The 24,818-nt window shown below is 45.2% G+C and overlaps 1 protein-coding gene across 1 annotated transcript in view; it reads left to right on the top strand.

Annotated features, from left to right (window-relative positions):
• The window catches only part of LOC119444185 (histone acetyltransferase KAT5-like), a 103,012-nt gene extending 78,944 nt beyond the window's left edge, over positions 1-24,068 (top strand). The window contains exons 9-13 of the mRNA XM_049660478.1: positions 756-896; positions 9,146-9,239; positions 12,189-12,351; positions 13,598-13,855; positions 23,643-24,068. Of these exons, the coding sequence (XP_049516435.1) occupies positions 756-896; positions 9,146-9,239; positions 12,189-12,351; positions 13,598-13,811 (612 nt within the window). The 3' untranslated portion in view covers positions 13,812-13,855; positions 23,643-24,068. The remainder of the gene's footprint in view (positions 1-755; positions 897-9,145; positions 9,240-12,188; positions 12,352-13,597; positions 13,856-23,642) is intronic.
• The last annotated feature ends 750 nt before the right edge of the window (positions 24,069-24,818 follow it).

Below are 24,818 nucleotides of genomic sequence, written 5' to 3'. Positions count from 1 at the left end.
GCTACTGACTACTAAGCTAAATGGCATCCCCGTTTAGCACAAATGGGAGCTACTCACCTTAGCATCTCCTTTTAACTGAAGTCTACAGGAAGAAGGGTTCTGCTTAAACCTAAACAGAACAAACTGTAAAGAGATGCGTACCTTCTTTATGTCAAGAAAACAGAAGGAGCTTTTAAATAAATCATGTTCATGTTTAGTTTGTCGTACCGCGAGTGTCCCTGGGGCTAGCTTTTTATTCTTGTATTTATAAATGATATTCCAGATGTCATCAACTGAATATCAGCAGGCTTTCCAATGACTATTTTGTGTGGTTGAGCATCAAGTCAGACAAATTCCACACAGCTTGTGCGCCGGCATTACAGTTGCGTGGAAATGTGGTGCAAGAAGAAAGAATGTTGTGCCTGCATGGTTGTAGCTATATAATCGGCATCTGAATTTTGTGAATAACAACTGTTGGCACTCGTCTCGTGTGCCTTTGTATACGTGACCATTTGCTTTCCAATTAACCTGTTGTAAGCAATCATGCACCAGCTATTCGTACTGCAAGTGCTATGCATAGTATATATTACTATTTTGCCTATGGGTGGCCAGTCAGATCTGTCATGCTTATTTAGTTTGTCAGTTTTGTTTATAAGAAATTTATCCTGAGTGTGCTGCAATCCTAAATTTTGTGAGCAGGAAAAATGTGTTTTGTAGACGTGTCTTCCCCTTTTTTATTGCTTTGGTTTTATCCATGGAATGTATTTTTTATGCAGACATATGCTCGAAACCTGTGCCTCCTGGCCAAGTGTTTCTTAGACCACAAGACTCTCTACTTTGATGTGGACGTGTTCCTCTTCTATGTCCTGACTGTGAATGATGATCGTGGACACCATATTGTTGGATACTTCTCCAAGGTAATTGTCCACTAGACTGCCAGCCTTTATCGCTGTCTAAGTCAAATCCCCCCTCTTTTTTCATGCTTTTCTGCCAATTGGCAGATTACTTTTTGTGACATGATAGCATTTTGGTGTGTTAGGATTCTAGGTAGAGTAGCATTTGTGCATGATACCGAGTCTTCAGCTGCCACCCATTGACTAGGGCCTCTTTAGGTTACGTTGCTTCGGAATGCATTATCCTAGTCTTTTTCTAGATGTACCTGACACACCATTAAAGTTTAACCTCAATACAAAGAACACGGATAAAAGAAATTGTTGTATGTATGGTAAAGTACACCCATGAGCAAAAGTATATGGACCATGGCAACGTGTGCCAAACTGCATCTACGCACCATCTTCTGGCGCGGTGCTTGGTGTCGAAACTATCGCTCGAGCAACGCATGCGTGTACCATCATATCTTCTGGCATGTCATGTTACCTTACTAAAAGAGATACGCTGCTTGTCGACTAAGTGTCTAACAGGCAGCCACCTGTACCGCTTTCTCTGCTCCGTCCCATCTGCACTGCTGTTTCACTGAGTGACGGTGGCGGAGCTGGCTTGCACGTCCATTGCACATCTTTCATCAGTTATTGTGTAGCCTACTGTCTACTCTACCACCTTTTGACGACTCCATCAGAAGGCCTTGCTTCTTATTGCGGCCTTTAGCTATCGGTAGCGCTTCCAATATTAGCTGCCGCTTCTTCAAGCACGGTTTTTCAATCAGTGTCCTTTGTTGCGCGAAAGAATTGCAACAGTTTATCAATGCTTTATTCTATGAAAGTAGCAGCAGCATAGTCACTGCAAGTATTGCAAGCACTTCCAATAACGTAACGTCACAGTGAGAAGCAAGGCTTTCTGGCGAGTCATCAAAATGCATGAGTTGGCAGTAGGCCGCGCAATAACCCCAAGAAAGTGCAATGCACGGCGGACGTGCGAGCCAGCTCTGCTGCACCCACTTGGTGAAATGCAGGTGCAGATATGACAAAGCAGAAGCGGCACAGGCAGTTGCCCACTAAACGTTTAGTCGGCAAGCAGCATACGTCGTCAAGAAAAGCAAGATGGCACGCCGTCAAATATGATGGGATGTGTATGCGCACCATAAGCTGGTGCATGGATACAGTTTGGCACGTGCTTGCGTGCTCCATATACTTTTGCTCATGGGTGTACATATAAAATGCTTTTCACTGATATTGGCATGTAACAAATATATGCATATAGCAAATATCAGATGCTACAACAGTGTATTTTCATGTCAGATGCGACTTTCTTTATAACAAGGTTTGACTGTATATGGCAGCACCAGATTTGCGTTGAAATGCCAAAATTGCTTTTTGTGCCAAGATCATAAAAGTGCCAGACAACACGTTTTCTTCCAATAAATGCCGCAGCTATAACAAAGGAGCTTCAAACTTGCATGCTGCAGGAGGCCGTTTTCAATGAAAACATCTCTTGGACTTTGTTTCTTTTACTAAAGAGGTCTTTTTTTAAGAAATCAAGTTCAGACATTGGGTGCATAGTTAGTATTAAAGGGACTAGCCTGTTGAATCTGAATGTAAAGTGACCAGGAACTACTATATTAGAACAGTTCAATTGTTCCCTTTCATATCAAACCACAGTGTACAAGGTGAGGAATGTGAAATTGGTGTCTGGCAACTTCTATACTGCCAGTGTAGGTCCCTGATGAAGCGTTTGGGGTGTTAAGGTGGCGGTCCCACTCCGGCGGCACGAGCCTCCCGTTTTCAGTACTTTTGGAGCAACCGTGGCGGCTCTTCTACTTAGGATATGAAGTTGTCGTATAAACCATAAAAAGCCTAATTCTTGTAGATTCTAACTATATATAATATAAAGAAATTTATTGATGTGATTTAGAAATAAATGTTCAAGAAAAAGCATGAGATACATGGTTCTTGCGAACTGTGTCTCAGTTGTGACCATATTTAGAATAAACTACCAAATTTACTGCATTTCGGCTTGCTCTGCTGCTTTAGGACATACTTTTCTAGTTCCTAGACGTAGCAAAATTATTTTGAATTTTTACTTTTTGGATAATCTGCTTTTGTAAATTGACAAATATCGCAATCTTTTCTTGTAAACAGCCCGGCAACTACATGGTCAAGGAAGCTAAATTTTGGATAAAGTAGAGTTCACGGAATTTCCATTTAGGACGAAAAATTTCATTCGTGTAACTTTATTAGTTTTTCTAATAATGCGGCCGAAATTAAGCATATTTAGAATTCTGGTTTTATCTTTTCCCATTTTTGCGGGAAGGTACTAAAGCTACGAAGCTGCGGTTTAAATCTAGTAAAAGTACATGAATGAAATTCTACGTCCTAAACGGAAATTCCTTGAACTCCACTTTATCCAAAATTTACCTTCCTTGAGCATGTAGCTGCCGGGCTGTTTACAAGAGAAGATTGCGATATTTGGCAATTTTCAAAAGCAACTTATCCAAAAAGTAAAAATTCAAAATTATTTTGCTACATCTAGGAACTAGATAAATATGTCCTAAAGCTACAGAGCAAGCCGCAGTGCAGTAAGTGCGGTGGTTTCTTCTAAATATGGTCACAACTGAGACACAGTTCGCAAAAACCATGTATCTCATGCTTGTTCTTGAGCATTTATTTCTAAATCACATTAATCAATTTTCTTATATTATATATAGTTGGAATCTACAATAATTAAGCTTTTTATGGTATATACCACAACTTTATATCCTCAGTAGAAGAGCCGCCACGGTTACTCCAAAAGTACTGAAAACGGGGGGCTTGTGCCGCCGGAGTGGGACCACCACCTTAAGAGACCACTGCAACAGCTGTCACTGAAATGCATTGTACTTGCCCTTGCCTTTTTGGATAATGTTTGAACTAAAAAAATAAGCTATCTGCCTTCTGTCAATGCTGCACACGAAATGCAGTTGTAGTTGTATGCTGCAAATTTACTCTTACAGCCATGAAAGAAAAAAAAAACAAGTGGGAACATGATGTCAGGCAGTCAGCCTTTGTAAGGCAGCCCCTTTTCTGACACTGTTCTTTTTCAGCTTTCACTTAGCGAATCGTCAGAAAAGCGCACATGGCACATTAGAACTCTGGTAAAAATTGTGCCAGGGATTACATGGCTCACGGTAGGTTGGAGTCCTGCTGGCTGCTGGAGTTGCCGCCTCTTTCTCGAGCTCCTGCGACTCGCTTTCTGCTCGCCACATTTGATGCCTTTTGTTCTTGGCCTTGATACCTGCAAACATTGTGGCCATTGCAACGGCAACACAAGCTTCGGAGCGTCCACACATTTAGCCGCTCATTGAAACTTTCTAGGTGTGCTGCAGACAAGTAGACGAATCCAATACAGCCATACAAAGAATAGAAATGACAACTTGCAAAAACCTGCTTTGGTTCTTTTCCCATAATTCTTTTTTTTTATGACTAGGCTTTCAAGATCATCACGGAACTTCCTCCTAGCTTTTTTTTTCATTCTTTCATGCTTGCCACCATGTCGAGATCTTGAAAAGTATCGCTTTTGCTTGCTTAGTGGAGAATGGATGCACACTCATAAGGCTGTAGGGCATATCGTATGCATTTAGCAGCTCAGAAGAATTGTTTCTGGCATGTTTAATTGATTTTAAATCGCTAAAAGGCAAATAATTTCAATTTTGAATCAATCTGTAACGTGGATACATATAATTCAGATTGCCTAGCCTGTCCAAATTACTATGGACTCATTTTGACTCTAATAATGAAAAACTGTGTGACTTGATCTGTTGTATGCACCTTTTGAGTACGGTTAGCACAAGGTGCGGATGAGTTTTAACCAGGGGTGCCTTCATGCAGTGGCGCCGTGAATGTAGTGGCATGTGAGAGCTGGTCCAGGCGCAGCAGGTGCAACCAGCAGCTGCATTGGTTGATTATGTTCCATTGTTGCTTTTGTTTTGCATATCCGGAATGCCTTGTGGAATCAAAAGCCTGGACAAACATCCATTTTTGGGTGCACAAACAGTCGCTCAAACATTCCCGAATCTGGTCAGGCCACTGAGTTCCATAGGTTTTCATTGTGGCCTCACGAGCTGAAACGGCATAAAGCCTGGATATGTGCGGTTCGTAGGCAGCAGTAGCATGTACATTTCCGGCACTGCTCTGCTTTTGTCGAGTTGTTCTAACATAAATAAAGGAGCCGTTTATTCACAACAGCTTCGTGTTCCAAGTAAATTAGGAGTCCTTGCCTTCACAGGTGTGGCAGCTCCGGAGCTTGAACACCGAAAGCAAACATGCAGATACAGTTAAACCTGGATATAACGAAATTTACAAAATCCCGAAAAACTTTTTATGAAGAGGATTTCATTATATGCAGGTTCGGCACGAAAATTCGAAAAAGAAATGCTTACCATATGTACTATCGCTCAAGATTTACTCCCAATACACTAATGTTGCACTTTCCCAGTTTCGCCCGAAAGGCGAAGCATCGATTGTGACAGCAAATTAGCAGACGATTATACGAAGTAAGGGTACTACAGTCAAACCTCTTCAATACATACCCACTTAATCCGTAATTGCAGTTTAAACATAGTCTCGAAAATTCCCCCACCCAGCCTCCATTGAACCCCATGTATTGGCTGACCGCTTAAGCCATAGTTGCTCATTGCCCACCAAATGGTTAGTGCAGGCTATTTTTCTTGTCCTACATGCACAGGTACAAAATCGGCAAAATCTCATGTGCGCAGACGTTCGATTCTTGAGTTGCGACGCCCGGACGACAGTCGCCAGTGATAGTGAACTTACAACATGGCCACCGTGACGTATTTCCTGCTCGTACAGCTGTTGCCGTTTGCCGCGCACAAAAGCATGCCCTTTGAGATACGTTCCCGGTAACACGGAGAAGCTGCCGGTAGGGGTGCGAATTCGCTGTCGCTGTCAATAAGTACAAATATCTTGGAGTGTGGATAAACAATGGGCTGAGTACCTAACGGAACATGAAAAATATGTAATCACTAAAGGTAGCAGGAATGCAGCTGAGATGAAAAATAGGGCACTGGGGTGGAATTAGAATAGGTACGAAGTGGTGAGAGGAATTTGGAAAGGGGTGATGGTACCTAATTTGACTTTCGGCAATGCGGTCCTGTGCATGAGATCAGAGGTTCGAGCAAGGTTGGAAGTTAAGCAGCTCCCAAAGCAAGCCATCCAGGCTTGCTTTGGGAGCACATGGAAACGCACCAAATCAGGGGGTACAAGGTGACATGGGATGGACGTCATTCCAGGGCAGGGAAGCTAGCAGTAAGATAGAATTTGAGGAGCGATAGAGAGAAATGGCAGAAAAGCGGTGGGCAAGGAGAGTTTTCAGTTATTTCTGCATGAGGAATGTTGACACAAAATAGAGGAAGCTGACCAGAAAATTGTCAAATATTTGGACTGCAGGAGGTGTGCAATCCAAGAAACAGCTGTTAAGAAAAAGGTTAAAGAAACAGAGAGGGGTCTGTGGAAAACGGATGCAGACGAAATCAGCACTGGGAACATACAGAACTTTCAAGCAAGAAATTGCCAAAGAAAATATCTATGATAATTCTAGGGGAAGCTCTTTGTTGTTTGAAGCCAGGACGGGAGTATTGCGGACTAATATGTACCAAGTCAAGTACCGAGGTATAGACACGTTGTGTGGTGCATGTGGAGAAGAGGAAACGGCTGAACATCTCATACTTTTCTGTAAAGGGCTTAACCCTACAGTGCAAAGCAACAGGGCTGATTTCTTCAAATCATTGGGGTTTAGGGACAGTGAAAGCAAAATAGACTTTAAGCGGGTAGAAATAACCAAACAGAGAATATCTGATTGGTGGCTAAAATCAAGGAAGGGGTGAAATTTCACCCACCACAAAGTACAAAATATGTTAATAGTTGGCGTATGCCAGCGGCCGATTTAAAGGGTTCAGCCTCATCCATCCATCCATCCATCCATCCATCCATCGTCGGAGTAGTAACTGCGCAGAAGCACATTCAAATTGCGAAGCGCTTTTGTGCCGTCACCGTGGACGTCGCTTTCAGGTTCCGTGTAAAGTCCAAACACGGCAACATCGTTGCTGCGCGCCATACGCTGTGTGTGCGAGTTAAAGCGAGCGGGGGTCAGTTGACTCAATCTCGTGTGCGCGAGAGAGAAGGGGGGGAGGGGGTGGAAGCGCGGGGGGCGGAAGCGCGCCTCCGCCCTTTGCACGGCGGGGGAGGCGAGAAAGGGAGGCGTTTACTTTGGCGGTGGCCGCCGTATCTTGAAAGCAATCTGTGATGTGGAAAAAGTGTGTGCCTGCGCGGGCTTATTTTCAAAGCGAACTGCAGACACGATCAATATTTCCGTTTCTTCGTCGAAGCACTCATCCTTGGAATGTCACACCAGGTACTGGATGCGTGGGCGCGTGTCATTTCGCACAAGTGCGAGGCGTTGGAAACGAAGAGCGAGCGACACGATGGCGTCGTAGCGTCATATAGTGTCACCTAATGTAAGGTTAGTGAAGTGAAGCGCAGAGACTTGTGCAGTAAGCAAAGAGTGGCGCTGCCAGCGCATTGAAAAAAAAGTTTTTTGTTTTCCCTTCGGTAACATCAACAGGAAAAGGAGAGTGCTGGCTTCGCGGGCTAGGCCAGCAGCAGAAAGCGGCGGGATCAGGTTTGAATGAAGTGAGGGCGAAAGGTCACGCCCAAGGGATGCAGGCCCGCTTTGCGCACGCACGCACGCGCGCATACGTGCCCTCGCTCTCGCCGTGAATTCGAGCGCGCCAAGCGCGACGCCGCCGCTTCGCATTCCGTCACGGCGGAGAAGGTGGTTCTGGTTGCTGCTCGCGTAAAAATGACAAAATTGGGGCAAAATCTCTAGGTTGTCGGCAGAAAAAATTCGTTATTTCGAGGGGGTCTCCCACTGCCACTTCGTTATGTAGAGGTCTCAAATACATGTGCTTCTATGGAGTAATGGCGGGGAATAGAAAAACTTTGTTATATCCAGGAAATCGTTATATGGAGGTTTGTTATAAGCAGGTTTACCTGCATATAGTTGTCAGAGGGTTGAAAATTGAGCATGTTGGCACATTGAAACTTTTGAACTGCATTGTGCCCAAGTGTTGCTGTTCTTGTCCTGTCATTTAGGACTGTTTACACAGTTAGTCATAATTTGGCCTTCTTCTAAGAAGCTCCGTCATTTTCGTTTGGATTATATTTTCTTTCCTCGCACTCCCCAGCTCTGGCTGTGGCTGGTACACGACTCTGTGTGCTCTGCATCAACAGCGAACGCCAACGCAGCAGCCTGTTTACACTGGCTGTCAACACTGCTGCCTGTACTTGTGCACCAGCCACGACCGATGGTTCTTGTCGTGCCAAGCTGCATAAAACAGACCATGACTGAACATTGGGTTAGTTGCTAAGACAATAAAGTCAACGAATCATCACAAGAACAGGAAATATATGAACAGAAAACACACTGACACGTGCTATCCGTGAGCAGAAAGAAAAAAGTAAGACGTACGTCTCTTTTAGCAGTGATTTTTGTGCAGTTTTCCAGTCTACATGCATTAAATACATAACCAGGTTAATGTGCACGGCAAAATCACATAAACTGCTGGAATTCCACATCTTAGCTTGTCGCGGTGAGCTTTGTTTGCAGGGTGCATTTGCATCACAATTTGCACTCGTTTTGTGCTACCTGATGCCATGGATATGACCTGCCTTGTACAAGTGGTGACCTTTCTCAAGAGTAAATGCACTAAAATGCATTTTTTTCAGTTAGTCAGGCCTTGGAAACTGCAGTGCGAAATCACTAGAAATACAGTGTGCGTCTTCGCCCCAACGTCTGCACCACATGCCATTATTGCTCTTCCTTCTGCCATTGACGTCACGGGTCACCAGCGTGCTGCTGGCACCCTTAGATGCCTGGTGCCTATTCACAAGGCAACAGCAATGACAAGACTGTTATATAGGGCACTTCACTATTTAAAAGTAGTCTGCTGCTGGAGTTCCTATGAGGGCGCACGGCGTTTGCTTAAAAGGACATATGCTATATAGTTTCTTCTACTAGTTCTTGGGCTCTGTTTTAGAGTTAGATTCAAATGATTCCTAATTTATTGAATGTTGATGGTCTGTTACAGTTATGAACTCTGCAAGTTGTGTTTTAGGTATTTTGTTCAGTAATAAATATGTGGCTTATAATGGGAGGAGATTGTTGTTGATTGGAGGGTGCCATCCGAGTGCAGCACGTTTTTGATGTGACCTTGCAGGAGAAGCTATCACAGAAGGACTACAACTTGTCCTGCATCTTGACACTTCCTCCTTACCAGCATAAAGGCTTTGGAAGACTGCTGATTGAGTTTAGTGAGTACTGGCTTATTCTTTTTAGGGTTATCTACTGTAAATTAATCCCTCAATTTATTAAGGTATGAGGCCAAGTGGTAGGAAAGAAAGTTTAGGAGAAAATAATGAATACAGATTACTAGCTTCTTTTAAAGACCACACTTTTTTTAGGCACACGACAGTCTCGTAACCTGCAAGAATATTTAAAATTTATTTCTTTCTAAAAACAATCAATAAATGAATCTCTCACACCAACACTCATAATATTATATTTGCCTCAACACAATAAAACAATTTTTGGCAGCAATATAGGTGAGCCCTTGAAGAGTGCTATGAACTAAAACTTATCAGATCACGTGAATTATTGGAGCGCACTCATTGAATAACCAAAAATTATGCTCTTCCAATTGGCATGCCTTGCTACAAAAGCGAGCCATATCAAACTTGTCACACACATTTTACTTGTTGTGGTTCACTGCACACACAAAATGTACGGAATGGGTGTGCAAAGTTTTACTAAAATATCATTATTAGGTAACAAGTTATGCTTGCTCGCGTATGGAAGAATTACAAAAATATTTGTTTTCAGAAAATCAACAAAAGCTATTTCAAAGAAATACAAAGCACACAAAATACATCCGGGACAAATGAAACTCCCATATGTAGCTTGTCTCATCCTGTGTCATTTTCTTGTCTGCTGTTGCTCCCGTGGCCCCTCGTCCTTTTTGCTACCTTGTTTTGCTGTTTCAGTACAATGCCGGGTCCACTGCTTTCGTGCGCTGATTACGAGCAAATATTCGTTTTTCTCACCTCTCCGCTCTGAACCTACCCATACTATGGCTGCCAGTATAGAAGAGAAGACAGCAGCGTGTAAACACCTCTAAACAAAACAATCTGCTGTCCTTTCAGTGCGTGCGCAGAACCTCCAGAACATAAAAAATGCGTTTCAAATGTAGTGCGTCCACCTTTCACGTTAATGCTTGCTAAAGGTAAAAACATGCTCAAAATGCCATCAGAGCATTACTACTTGTTTACACATAATGTGAACGTGAAATTAAAAAAATAAACTGCAAAATTTGTGCATGTTTTTAACACGAAACAAGCACTTTCAATTGTGGTTTCACAGGCACCGGGTTGGGTTGCATTTTGTGCCACATCTTTTGAAATAAACAACGTAGAAATGAAATTTTTTCTGGCAGACACTTCTCGATTAATCTGACATATAACTAAATAAAAATTTAAAAAACCTAAATTTTGTGATAAAATTTAGTTTTAGACTTGACTGCATATCTTAAAGGAGTTGAACGAGTTCACAAGTCTTTTTTTTTTTCTTTAACAAGGTCCTCTTAGCTGACTTCACAGAGTGTTAGCGTAACTGAGATCTAACTATTTTATAACCACTTCCAGAAAAAAACGGTCGGTTAGGCGACTTGTGGATGTTACACAAATATGAAAATGGTATCAAATGATTCCTCTCAATGCCGAGAATAGCAATATTCAACAACTACAAATATAATCAAAAAGGATCATAATTAGCCATAAACAGGGTGAAATGTAAGTGCCTGTGTCGTTGTCGCCCTCTGCTGTTCCATCACCAAATGTCATATAACTTATCTGATGCACCCTCCGCCAGATGGCACGAAGTATCCGTGTTCGATACGGAGGAGAGCTGGGTCAGAGAAGCAGGGAGAGTCACCAGCCATGCGACGGCATCGCCCAAACCTTGGGCGTGCGTTTTGAAGATGCCGTAAACATTCGGGACTAATTACCATACTAATAGGCCAGATGCCAAGCAGTAGCGTGAAAGAGCAACAAGAAAACGGAGGCGAGGGGCACATTCGAGAATGTCAAATGGTGAAAAAGAAAGGCTCAAACAAGTGTCGAAGCTGAAGAAGACAAGATCGGTGTACATGGTGGTTTAAATGACTCGGTGATAAAACGTAGACTATATCTCTCTATTAGGCCTCTTTTGTACGTACATTATTCGCTCATTTCGTATCTTATTCATTAAGTGTAAATACGTCGACCTTGTCTTGTTTGGTTGGTTTACCCTTTCCTTTTTTTAGCAGTGCACCATTATTGATAACATTGGGCACATTCTTTGAAAAGATCGCAGAAAGCATGTTCACATTTTAATCAAACAAGCTAAAAATTCACGTGGAATCTGACTGGTACTCGGGAATAAAGTGGGTTACAAGTGCTGCTTGGTGGTAACCATGTGACAGGAACTCATTCGACACTTGCTTCATGGCTTAAAGGCCAACTTGAACAAATTTTTGAACCATGTCAAAAGCCTAGTATACGATAGTGTTAATATAAAGGAGCCTCCGTGCAAAATTTGATGTTTGAAATACGAGCAAAAGGGTCACGAAAAGCCAGCAAAACAGTGTATTTTGATACTGAAATGGAAAAAAAACTCTGCCATCACTGCTCGCCGCAAGCGACGCTTGAAGGAGCGCACTGTTCCTTGGCATGGTCTCCGAGATAAGGTGCACCCGTGGCGTGCCGAAAAATCTCAGAGGCAAGGCCTTGCTGGGACTTACATCACAACCACCACCACCAGGTTCATGCGTCATCTGCTTAGGTGCTTTTTAAAGGCTGGTAACAAGAAAACTATTCAATTGCCAGCCCTGTGGCTTTGTCAAGATTGCTTTAGTGGTAATTACTACTCATAACAAATCTAGCCAAAGTGAAATTTCGTTGCAGTTGGAGTGTGAAGCCAAGATTATTTCAGCATTGCTGTTTTATTTTTAATTCTTCACTGCTCAAGAAGCGTCATCCTTTTCTTAGCGACCTGGATCTAAATTGTTAGGACAATCGCCATTTTGTTTGGGTGTGAATCTCATTTGTTTCATATGGCTTGTGCTACACAGCGTTTCATTGCATTCACACCTGACTGCAGTTAGCTGATGCATCATTTGCAGCAAGTGATAGCTGTCTCAAGAGTCGCTGCCTGCTGTTGCTTCGCAGGTTACGAGCTCTCCAAATGTGAGGGGAAGACTGGCTCTCCTGAGAAGCCACTTTCTGACCTGGGGCTGCTGTCGTACCGGTCCTACTGGTCTGAGACCATTCTTGACATCCTGATTAACAGAGTCCCTACTGACAATCAGGAAAGGCCTCAGATCAGCGTTAAGTGAGTCGCACATCGCATTCGTTGATTTCAGATCCTAGAAACCATGTGATTAAAGCCATGTGCTAAACAGGGGACCACTTAGGCACAAGCGGCAGCATATTTTCACTCGCAGCTTGTGCCAACTCTAAAAAAAACACCTCTTTTACTTTCTTAACATAAGAAGCCAACAAACAATGTTGCCAATGACAGCAAGGGGGAAGTTGTCCGCAGTTCTTAATTGAATTAAAGAAATGATGAATAAAGGGAAATTCAAATGGATGAAAAAACAAGTGGCTGCAAGTGGGAGATTCCACCTGTGGCAAGTTCCTTCACACTCTTGTGTCATACATGTGCCCCTACAGTTCTCTATTTTGTGTGAGAATTACTTTAATCTTGCGTCTCGTAGTGGCACTCGTATTGTGGGACCGAAATGTTCTTGCGGCCTTGTGCATCTGTGTACCTCAGTGTGGAGCTCAGCAGGACGAGCAATATAAATAGCCGGCATACAACATTTGTGAAGCATTCCTCCGCAGCTGTGGACCAAGAATTTTTTAGGAACTCTGGTCTTAGTGCCCCTCACCAATGGGTAGCAGGAAAGTTCACTCACTGCTCACATATCGTCTACCATCCTGTTTATCATGGCTGACCTCCAATATACAGCTAATTGGAAATGCTTTGGAAGCCAATGATGTTGTCTTGCAATAATTTGCATCACATCTTTTTATATTGAAAAAAAATTTTGTTGGTTCCTTCGAGAGTTGAGCATGGGACTCTGCAATGGGCCATGCCTTATACAATAAATTTAAGGAATTCTGAGAATAATAGATGAACTTGAAATGCGGAGTACCACGCAACCAACATGGAAAATTAAAAGCCAAGCGTTAAAATGCGCGAAGACGGCAGTGTCCATTCAACAATGAAGGTGGGCAGCTGATGTCCTAGTTGGGGTTACAAGGACGAAGGGTTGGTGAGTGTACACATTATGCACAGAACAGGCTTTTAAAGCAATAGGATGTGCACCAAGGGAAAGAAAGTGTAGTTTAAAACAGCAGAGGATCAAGTGACGAGATAGTCACTTGTCTTCATGGGGCGGAATGGGCAACAGAAGCATCTAGAGGTTGCTTAGAGAGGCTGTAGATATGCCACTACAGGCATATATGTAGGCTGATGATAGTGAATATAGTCAATATGTGATTTCTCAAGCAGCAGCAGCAATTGACAGTAAGTCAACCATCTGTCCGACCTAACTGTGCTTCCTCACATGCAGCGAGATTTGCGACCTGACGAGCATCAAGAAGGAGGATGTGATATGGACACTACAGCATTTGAAGCTGTTCGTCTATTACAAGGGCCAGCACATCCTTGTGCTGACTAAAGAGGCATTGGCAGCACGCAGTCAAACCATTGTCAAGCAACCTTTGCGCATCGACTCCAAGTGCCTCCAATGGAAGCCCAGAGATTGGGGGAAGCATCGGAAGTAGTCAACCGACTTTGTGCTGCTGCTCTGCTCCAGTTGTCTTGGGAGGTGGGTGGCATCTTTATGCAGGTGTGTTAAAAAAAGCTTGCTTTGATTCATTGTAATGCAATAATCTTATACATTGCATTGAAACGGAGCAAGCCCCTTCTTGTGTGTCATACTTTTTATGCGCTCGAAGCTTCTGAGTAAACTGAAATGAGAGGAAAACAAAAGAAAGGGTAGAAGAAGCCCCCCTTGAGTATATTACAGTCAAAGCCCATTGTAGCAAATGCAGATATAATCAATTTTAAATATAACAGAGTAAATCTAAAATGTTCCTTGCCAATATCTGTACTTTAAGATGAAAATTAAAGAGATTTAGTCACCTCATAATAATAATAATAATATTTAAAAATACCGTAACATAAGAAGAAAGATCACATGGTTGGAAAACCTTAAACAGAGTTAGCTAAATTGTAGCCTTGTGCAAATATCAATTTCTCGGTTCGAAGTGATGTCAGACTAAATACTAATTCTGTTGACTAATCTCGAAGATAATAGTTGGAATAGTTGTGCGATACATAAAACCTTGACAATAAGAGCGACATGGTGAGAAATCTATCAAAAGTTGGTTCTTTGCTTGCAAAATAGGAAACAGGCTCATCTCCAGAGTCCCTTAATTTTCAAATTGCTGTTATTCGTGTGCAAAACTCACAGGCGCTTTCTCACTGTTGTGCTTCAGCCTACTTAAAATTTTTGCGGTGGTTGAGGCCGTGTCATCGTTTCACATACGCCCGTCATCGCGATGCTGGAAGTGCAACTTTGACTTCGCAACGTGGGTAGTTTATTCTGTGTTGCACAAATTCAGCTTGATGCTAATTCAGTCTTCATGCGAGCTTAACCCATTTCTTTCTGCAAGTGCACATACGATCTTGGTGGGCACGCTCGTCACTTTTCTGGCACTCAGTCTAGCCCGCGTGCATGAGCTGGGGCCCGATCTCCGATGAGCAGCAAGCTTCGCACGACGGTCTCCCGTCCACCACCGTGCTTCCACCGTAGACACCTGTCTTGGCTGTCAAGCCTACCCAGCGCTGTTGTTCCTTGTTTCAGCCACCAAAGTTAGGGTTTAGTGCCATCTCAATGGAAATCTATTTGCAGTGTCCGTATGTCCACCGCAAATGTTATGTTTGAATAAGTATGTTTGAATAATTGACCAGGTGGAGAAATCAGTAAACGAATTTTTCTTTGCCTGCCTTGGCTATGACTTATGTGATGCGACTTGCTAACCAAAACTGAAGCTCTTAATTATGCATGTTTTAAAATTTACCATATTCCTGCACATATAACATGTTCCAAAACTTTAGTTTAGCAGTAAAGTTGGGATGAGAGTTATATACGAATTTTCACTTCAATCTACAGCAAATGCCGTGAATTTATGTAGGTAAGAATGCGTATTACTAGGTAATAAACTGTTTTTGAGGAGGGCTAAAACAGATACAGAGAACGGTACGTGTAGAAATCAGCAGCAGCAAGTAGCATGGTAGATGCGTCAGAATCTGCCAGTATGGTCGTCAGTGCACCATCTGCAGACTGTGGGCATAGGCGTATTGTGACAGGGGAATTGACACCAGGGAGACTACTATTGCTGGAACTCAGGAGATAGAAATCAGGTTCTTGGCCTAGAGTGACCATGCCTTTATCATAAAATGTAGAGCACTCACTGACGAATGCGCAGTGCAGATAGCTGTAGTGGCTTGAACCGGGACTTCCTCATTCAGGCTTAATTGCTTCATCCCAATCACGCTTCCTAGCTGACGTCCTCCCTTCCTTATCCTTATGAATTTTCTGACTGCTTATCTCACCCTCACCTCACTTCGTGAGTGTGAGGATGCTTTTGCGAGGGTGTGCCCTCTGATGATGCCCGTCTGATAATGTCCATTTCTGGTGTAGAACAAATGTGTTGCATTTGTTCATATCTCAAAGACCATACTTATGGTATTCTACTCACCCCCCACCCCATTGTGTGTAAACTCTCCTTTAGCAATTTCACTTGACAGCCATTTTCTACTACTCTCTAAAAGTAGGGAAGTTTCCTGTAACTCTTGACAAGCACCTCAAATGTTATCTTGATGTCCAATTTCTTTTTCAGGAAGTTTTGTATCGAATTTATAAAATAATTTAGACATGTGCCTACTACCATCACCGCATCATGTTTTTCGCTGTATTACAGTTGAATTATAGTCATCTTTCTTATTGCTTATCATCGTGGGCAACACTCACATCAAACATGCCAAACCTTTACAATGCTTACGATATCACACTCTAAGACCTATGATTTTCAGCGCATTTTTATGTCTGATATGAGCTCTCTAAGTTTTGTCATAAGCTATCAGTCTGCATTTTTTGTTTTCTGCACCGAGGTGTCAACTAAAGTTTTGAAAAACCAATATTTGCAGAAACACAGCCTGATAATCCCAAAAGCTATAACTGTGAGAAGCAAACCACCTGTTTTGCCAGATATTGAATTAGAATAGCATCTATTGTCAAATTGATTCCTGTTCCTTTTTACATTCATTTTCTGGTTCTAAAAAATACTTATGGAAGAGATGCCTGTTTAGTTAGCAATGTGTGTCTTATTGTTTTGCTCACACTCTGTCATGTTTCTTTATTTGAACGAGAAAACAGAAAAACGACAGGGTACCAATCATATGACACGGAAGCACATGTACCATGGCCAAAAGCATTCGGCTATCACTAGCTACCATCTCAAAAACCAAGTTCTTTCTTGGATAAAGAAAGTGATGGCGAACTCATATGCACTCAGCATTGCTACTACTAGTTGAAACTTGTATTCATGCGTATCGTTTTGCATTGCCATCTCTCCTATTCTGCACTAAAAATCTCAAGTGCTGTAAAACGTCTAGGTATTGGTGTAAGTATAGTATTAGATGCAAAAATTTTGTTGTCAGCGATTCTGTCTATATTGCAGTGATCACCATACTTCCACAACCTCCTATTTCTTCTGCGTTCCATGAAGTTTACGAATGTGGGCTCGTGCTACCATCTTACGGATGTTGTGTCATGTTTTATAAAACATTAGTTGCATTTGAGTCTGTTAACTTGCATGGCTCACAAACTTTCATTGCACATATTCATTGAACCAAGATCGGACGTATGGTGAGCGCAAGCAGGAAACATTCAAGGTGTGGACTTGACTGTTGAGGTTCAGGGGAATTGTAATATTGACACGTATACATGTTTATCTTTCACCGGTGGACGCTTTCCACCGGCTAACAAATGTTAAACGTTATCGCTCGGCGCAGGACGCGCCTGTATCGGAAGTTTCTAGAACGTTATCGATGCTTCTTTTCGTTGCCTGTTTTCACCGACGCTCATGTTATCTGCTTGTGTGACCGACGCGAATTGTCTAGAACTTTCTGGAAGACACGCGGGCATCAGGGATTAATCTGGAACCTTCGATGACTCGGGTATAAAAGCCGACGCGTCTCGCCGCTGATCAGATTTTCGACGACCGCCGACTGTGTTCGCCGCTTTCGTTGTGCTTTGAGTGTAGCTTGCTTTTGTGGGCACAGGTTCGCCCAATAAAGAATCAGTTTCGTCATACACAGTTTTACGACTGTTCACTTAGCGTCACTACTACGTGACATCTGGTGGAGGTGCTAGTGCGTTCATGCAGCGAACGCCCCCGCAAAGCCGTGATCCAAGCCCGAAACCGGAGGACAGCGCCAACGTCGCCAAGGACCAGCGAGCTAGCCGTAGGCAGCAAGGACTTCTGCCGGAGTACGGACTTCTTCCCGAGAAGACCACAGCGACCAAGAGGACAAAAGTCACGACCTCGGCAGCAGCTACCATGACAGTCCCTGCGCCAACATCTGCAATCGTGATGCAACAACCCAGGGAGCCGCCGACTTTCCGCGGATCGCCATGTGAGGACCCCGAAAGCTGGCTGGAGGCATACGACCGGGTCGCTACGTTCAACAAGTGGGACTGCGACGACAAGCTGCGGCATGTTTACTTCTCGCTTGAAGACGGCGCCAGAACCTGGTTCGAGAATAAGGAGCGTGCACTAACAACCTGGGACCTGTTCCGAGCCGCATTCCTGGACACCTTCACGAGCGTCGTCCGTAAAGAAAGAGCTGCAGCCTTGTTGGAAAACCGTGTACAGCTCCCGAATGAGAGCATCGGTATGTACACTGAAGAAATGACTAGATTATTCCGGCACGCCGACCCCGCTATGCCAAAAGACAAGAAAGTTCGCTTGCTCATGCGGGGAGTTAAGCAGGAGCTATTCGCCGGACTGGTGCGGAATCCACCAACGACAGTCCAAGACTTTCTCTCGGATGCTACGACGATCGAGAAAGCACTGGACATGCGCAACCGGCAATACAATCGCCGTCCGACGCCACAGTACGCCGAAGTCCAAGGACTCTCCCACGACCTACGAGACACCATCAGGGCGATAGTACGCGAAGAGCTGCAGAAGTTGCTACCGTCGTCGCAGCCTCAAGTTGCTTCCATCGCCGATATCGTGCGGGAGGAAATCCAGCAATCGTTAGGACTTCCCGAATCACCGCAACCTGAGCCGGAAGCGATGACCTACGCCGCCGTCGCCCGTGGTCAAGGCCCCCCTCCGCGCTCGCGCCAGGGCCCCGTAACGCCGTAGTTCCGTCGTCCACCGCCGCCGCCGCCAGCACGCCCGCCCGTCGCCCAGCGCAGTTACCAAAGGAAGACGGACATTTGGTGCGCCCCCGACCACCGCCCGCTCTGCTATCACTGCGGGGAAGCCGGCCATGTCTACCGCCGATGACCATACCGCGAGATGGGCCTACGAGGGTTCGCCATCAACGCGCCGCGTCCAGTGCGGGTGAACAACCGCGCGACATCGCCGACTACCTCGCCGGAGCCCAGTGGAAACCCCGACGACCCTCACGCTCGCCGTCACCAGGCCGCTACATCTCGCCGCATCGCCGTCAGTGCACTGGTCCCACCCGGGGCCGATCTTCTAGCCTTTACCCGGGAAACTAAAGGCAGCAACCGATGGAGGTGCGGTTGCTGTACGTCGCAATGCCGAAGATCCTCCGCCGCCATCGAAGAATATTCACGAATCATCACGACGAGATATCAGCACGCCGCCTGGCAAGAGCCTTGACGACAACACTTCGCTGCCGAAAGAAGACCTGCCGACGCGACATAGCAGCAGCGGAGCAAGCCGACGCAGCCGTGATCCGACGCCACGACATAACCGTAATGCTAGACGACGGTCTACCGACTTAGACGTGCTCATCGATGGTCATAACGTCACCGCTCTCGTCGACACTGGCGCCGACTATTCCGTCTTCAGTGGCGCGTTCGCCGCCAAGTTAAAGAAGGTTAAGACGCCCTGGCAAGGACCCGATATCCGGACAGCGGGAGGCCACCTAATAACGCCGGCTGGAATCTGCACAGCGCGAGTCACGGTAAACAACCGCACTTACCCGGCGAGCTTCGTAATCCTGCAGCACTGCTCCAGGGATGTCATCCTAGGCATGGACTTTCCAAACCAACACGGTGCAGTCATCGACTTAAGGTCCAAGTCGATAACGCTTTCAACGTACAACGCGATACCACTGCATACAAGCATAAGTTACCATGCCTTGAATGTGCTTGAAGAACAAGTCACCGTTCCGCCTCGCTCCAGCGTAATGATTTCCGTCGGTACCGAAGTGCCTGCAGACATGGAGGGCATCATCGAGGGCAATCATCACTTACTGCTCGACCGTGAAATTTGCGTCGCTAGAGGCATAGCTGAGCTGCGTGCAGGGAAAGCAAGGGTGATGCTCACGAACTTCAGCCCCGAATACAAGCACATTAACAAAGGCACCACGGTCGCCTACATCGACGAAATAGTACAAGCCAGCAGTGCTTTCGCCTTCACGGATTCCAGTGCACCTGCAACGACGACTATAATACCTGAACCAACTTTCGACGTCAATCAGAACCTTCCCAGGCATAAGAAAGAACAACTAAAAGCTCTGCTCCTGCAATACAAGGACTGCTTCTCGTCGTCGTCAAAAGTTCGACAAACCCCTGTCGCCAAGCACCGCATCATAACCGACGAAAATGTCCGCCCACTCCGTCAGAGCCCGTACCGAGTTTCGGCGCGCGAACGCGAAGCCATAAGGCAACAAGTCGACGAAATGCTACGCGACGACATCATCCAGCCGTCCAAGAGTCCGTGGGCGTCCCCCGTGGTATTAGTGAAAAAGAAGGATGGAACCCTACGTTTCTGCGTCGATTATCGTCGCCTCAACAAGATCACGAAGGATGTATACCCCCTCCCACGGATTGACGACGCCTTGGATCGACTCTACAACGCAAAGTATTTTTCGTCGATGGACCTCAAAACCGGCTACTGGCAAATCGAAGTCGACGAGAGGGACCGGGAGAAGACTGCCTTTATAACACCAGACGGACTGTTCGAGTTCAAGGTCATGCCATTTGGTCTTTGCTCGGCACCTGCGACTTTCCAACGCGTCATGGATACAGTACTGGCAGGCTTGAAGTGGCAGACTTGCCTCGTCTATTTGGACTACGTCGTTGTGTTTGCCTCAAGCTTCGAAGAACACCTGCGGCGCCTTGAAACAGTTCTTCAAGCAATCAAAACCTCCGGACTCACGTTAAAGCCAGAAAAGTGCCGCTTCGCATATGAGGAGCTCTTGTTCTTGGGCCACGTCATCAACAATTCTGGAGTGCGCCCCGACCCTCAGAAAACGGCAGCCATCTCCAACTTTCCTCCGCCGGCCGACAAGAAAGCAGTGCGTAGATTTCTTGGACTGTGCGCCTATTACAGGCGCTTCGTCAAGGACTTTTCACGGATCGCCGAGCCACTGACGTACCTCACGAAGGCCGACGTCGAGTTCAAGTGGGAGACGCCGCAAGTCGAAGCCTTTGAAGAACTGAAGCGACGCCTGCAATCGCCGCCAATACTTGCGCATTTCGACGAAAACGCCGATACCGAAGTCCACACCGACGCAAGCAGCGTAGGACTCGGCGCCGTTCTTGTGCAGAGGACTGACGGACTGGAAAGGGTTGTAAGTTACGCTAGCCGGTCGCTATCGAAGGCGGAAGCAAATTATTCCACAACAGAAAAGGAGTGCCTCGCCATCATCTGGGCTACATCAAAGTTTCGTCCCTACCTCTATGGCAGGCCCTTTAAAGTTGTGAGCGACCACCACGCCTTGTGTTGGCTAGCTAACTTGAAGAATCCTTCAGGTCGCCTCGCACGATGGAGTCTTAGACTTCAAGCATTCGACATCACCGTCGTTTACAAGTCCGGGCGAAAGCACTCTGACGCCGACTGCTTGTCTCGTGCCCCCGTAGAACCGCCGCCACAAGACGACCGGGATGATGACACTTTCTTGGGACCCATCAGTGTCGATGAATTCGCCGAAAAACAGCGAGCCGACCCCGAACTAAGGAGCCTTGTAGACTACCTGGAAGGCAAGACCGTCATTGTGCCGAAGGTGTTCAGGCGAGGATTGGCGTCGTTTTTCTTGCAAAACAACATTCTCCTAAAGAAGAACTTCTCGCCCCTCCGAGCCAACTGCCTCCTCGTGGTACCCTCAGCATTGCGTCCAGAGGTTCTGCAAGCTCTCCATGACGACCCAACGGCTGGACACCTCGGTTTTCCCGCACGCTCGCGAGAATACAAGAGAAATACTACTGGCCTCGCCTCGCTGCCGATGTCGCCCATTACGTAAGGACATGCTGAGACTGTCAGCGGCGCAAAACACCGCCGACAAGGCCAGCCGGACTTCTACAGCCGATCGAGCCACCTCGCCGACCGTTCCAGCAGATCGGGATGGACTTACTGGGGCCTTTTCCGACGTCGACTTCCGGGAATAAATGGATCGTCGTAGCTACGGACTACCTCGCCCGCTACGCCGAAACAACAGCCTTGTCCAAAGGCAGTGCCGCCGAGGTAGCCCGATTCTTCGTTGAGAACATCCTCCTGCGCCACGGTGCCCCAGAAGTCCTCATCACCGACAGAGGTACGGCCTTCACGGCAGAACTAACTCAAGCCATCCTGCGCTACAGCCAGACAAGCCATCGCCGGACCACCGCCTACCACCCGCAGACGAATGGCCTCACCGAGCGCCTAAATAAGACCATCGCCGACATGCTGGCAATGTACGTCGACGTCGAACACAAGACGTGGGATGCCATCCTTCCGTACGTGACCTTCGCATACAACACGGCCATGCAAGAAACGACGCACATGGCGCCGTTCAACCTGGTCTACGGAAGGAAACCGGCAACAACGCTTGACGCCATGCTACCGGATGTCTCCGACGAAGATAATCTCGACGTTGCCACCTATTTGCAGCGTGCCGAAGAAGGTCGACAGCTCACCCGCCTGCGCATCAAGAACCAGCAGAGAACCGACAGCCGGCACTACAATCTTCGACGGCGCTACGTCGAGTACAAGCCCGGAGACCGTGTTTGGGTCTGGACTCCGATACGCCGACGAGGACTTAGCGAGAAACTCTTACGTCGCTATTTCGGACCATATAAGATCATCCGACGCATTGGCGCACTGGACTATGAGGTCGTGCCAGACGGTATTTCGCAATCACAGCGGCGCCGCGCACGACCTGAAGTCATCCACGTGGTGCGTCTTAAGCCTTTCTACGCCCGCTGACGAACTTAGGTCCTTTGTTGCTTTGTTATTTTGTCCCTTTCTGTACGCGTGGTTTTGTTTTCGCTTTCGTGTTTGTAGCATCGGGACGATGCTTTTTAAAGGGAGGGTATTGACACGTATACATGTTTATCTTTCACCGGTGGACGCTTTCCACCGGCTAACAAATGTTAAACGTTATCGCTCGGCGCAGGACGCGCCTGTATCGGAAGTTTCTAGAACGTTATCGATGCTTCTTTTCGTTGCCTGTTTTCACCGACCCTTATGTTATCTGATTGTGTGACCGCCGTGAATTGTCTAGAACTTTCTGGAAGACACGCGGGCATCAGGGATTAATCTGGAACCTTCGATGACTCGGGTATAAAAGCCGACGCGTCTCGCCGCTGATCAGATTTTCGACGACCGCCGACTGTGTTCGCCGCTTTCGTTGTGCTTTGAGTGTAGCTTGCTTTTGTGGGCACAGGTTCGCCCACCAATAAAGAATCAGTTTCGTCGCACACAGTTTTACAACTGTTCACTTCAGCGTCACTACTACGTGACAATATGCTAATGTTGGGAATCCTGACAATTTCAAACAATAAGGCTGAATACGAACAGATTTATATTACTACAAACAAAAGCCAAACGGAATGTCACTTGTCAGCCTTCTACCATGCCCTCGGAGATCTGATAAAGAAAGGACACTCTGTGGGTATTCACTTCGGGCAACTTTATATACAGTCAAGTTCCTGAAGCAGGCCAAATTAACCACAGCAAAGTCGCCAAAAAAGTTGCTGTGATCGAAAAATATTGTGTTGCTTGGCAGTCTCTATCGTCCCAAGTGGGCTGCTGCTTGTGTGCTGTGTCTAAAGGTAAATTGTAAATAAAGTGCAATGTATCCCAGGAAATGTGCATGCTCAGGGAAAGCTTTAAAAAATGCGTGCTATTCACTCCTCCCTGTGGGCTTTTACAAATTTTAATGTTGACTGCTTAGCAGCTATGCACTCTTGTTACTGTCCTGAATTTTTTTAAAGCACCTGTATTGTACTAGGACTGATATGGGTATGGTATACATTTAACAGGTGTTTTGGTTTGAACAAATGTGTATTTTATATGCCTAATTATGATGTGTCTTTAGGCTGGTGCAGTAATTGAAATTTTAATCTGCTTTATTTCCAGGTCATAGCTGAGGGGAGAAGGTGAAGGCTACTGGTACCTGACAAGAACTCTACCGCTTACACCTGACAAGTTTATATAAGGGTTAATGAAAAGTACTGCAGTAATTGGTTAACATAGTGAATCAGTATACTATATTATCACAACATAAAGTGATTCTCCGGTGAGATGCAAGAAGCATCTAAAACAATGTACATGCTGGAAAACCCTGACCTATCCCTTTGTATACTAAAAACAAGAACAAGGATTTTTTTATTCCGCTGGTGACCTGATCCAGCAAAGTTTTATAATATACATTTAAAAGTTTATTTATTTGGCGTTTTGTTAATGTTTGTCATGCTTGCCATATTTACAGCATTGGCTAGTCCTCACTCAGTATTCTTGGGGCTTTCATTTTCAGCTGTGATATAAACTTCATAATTGTTTGTCTTTTGTAAAGAGTTCATCAGTTCTCCCATTTTATTTTGTCAACTTTCAGATAGTTTGCTCAGATTGCAGTGCCAAGGAAATACATATTCAAATATGTGTCTGGCTTTTACCATGTACATTTGGCAGCTCTGAAGATCTCACAAAAACGTTTGTGCATGGACTGCTGCATCTTGAAGATATTACGCACAATAAAATACTTTTTTAGCTTCTCTGTTATCGGGGAAGATATTCTTTGGGTGAAACCTAAGTACATCTATTTCAGAGTTCGAATGTCACCTTCAGTGTGGAGTAGCATAGTATTCTGATCAAACAAGACTAGAAAGAACCTTTGTCTGGTTATCCTAAATGTGAATATTTTTATTCAGAGGGCCCCCTCTGAATAAAATTTTTCAATTTTTCTAGTTCTAGTTTGTTCTAGTTCAATTTTATTATGATTTAGCATCTGTAATTGGTGATGGTCAAGTTGACTGTGTATTTCTAGACATGCAAAGGGCATTTGATATTGATGCATTCCCTTCTCCTGCAAAAACTGAGACAATTCGATTTAGATGAAAAAGTTATTCAGTGGATTGAAAATTACCACACTGTAACCAATGTGTTGTACTAAATGGCAAAAGATCAAGTCTTGTTAACTTTATATCAGAGGTTGTGCAGGGCTCCGTGTTTGTACCCTTTTTGTTTTTAATCTACCAGATGTTCAAAATGGAGCTTTACGGAATTTTTAAAACTCGCCTGTGGCAGGTAGCATAA

This window comes from Dermacentor silvarum, chromosome 1 (assembly GCF_013339745.2).
Source record: "Dermacentor silvarum isolate Dsil-2018 chromosome 1, BIME_Dsil_1.4, whole genome shotgun sequence".
Taxonomy (NCBI): domain Eukaryota; kingdom Metazoa; phylum Arthropoda; class Arachnida; order Ixodida; family Ixodidae; genus Dermacentor; species Dermacentor silvarum.
The sequence above is the reverse complement of the archived record's forward strand: the minus strand, read 5'-3'. Positions and strand labels throughout refer to the sequence as shown.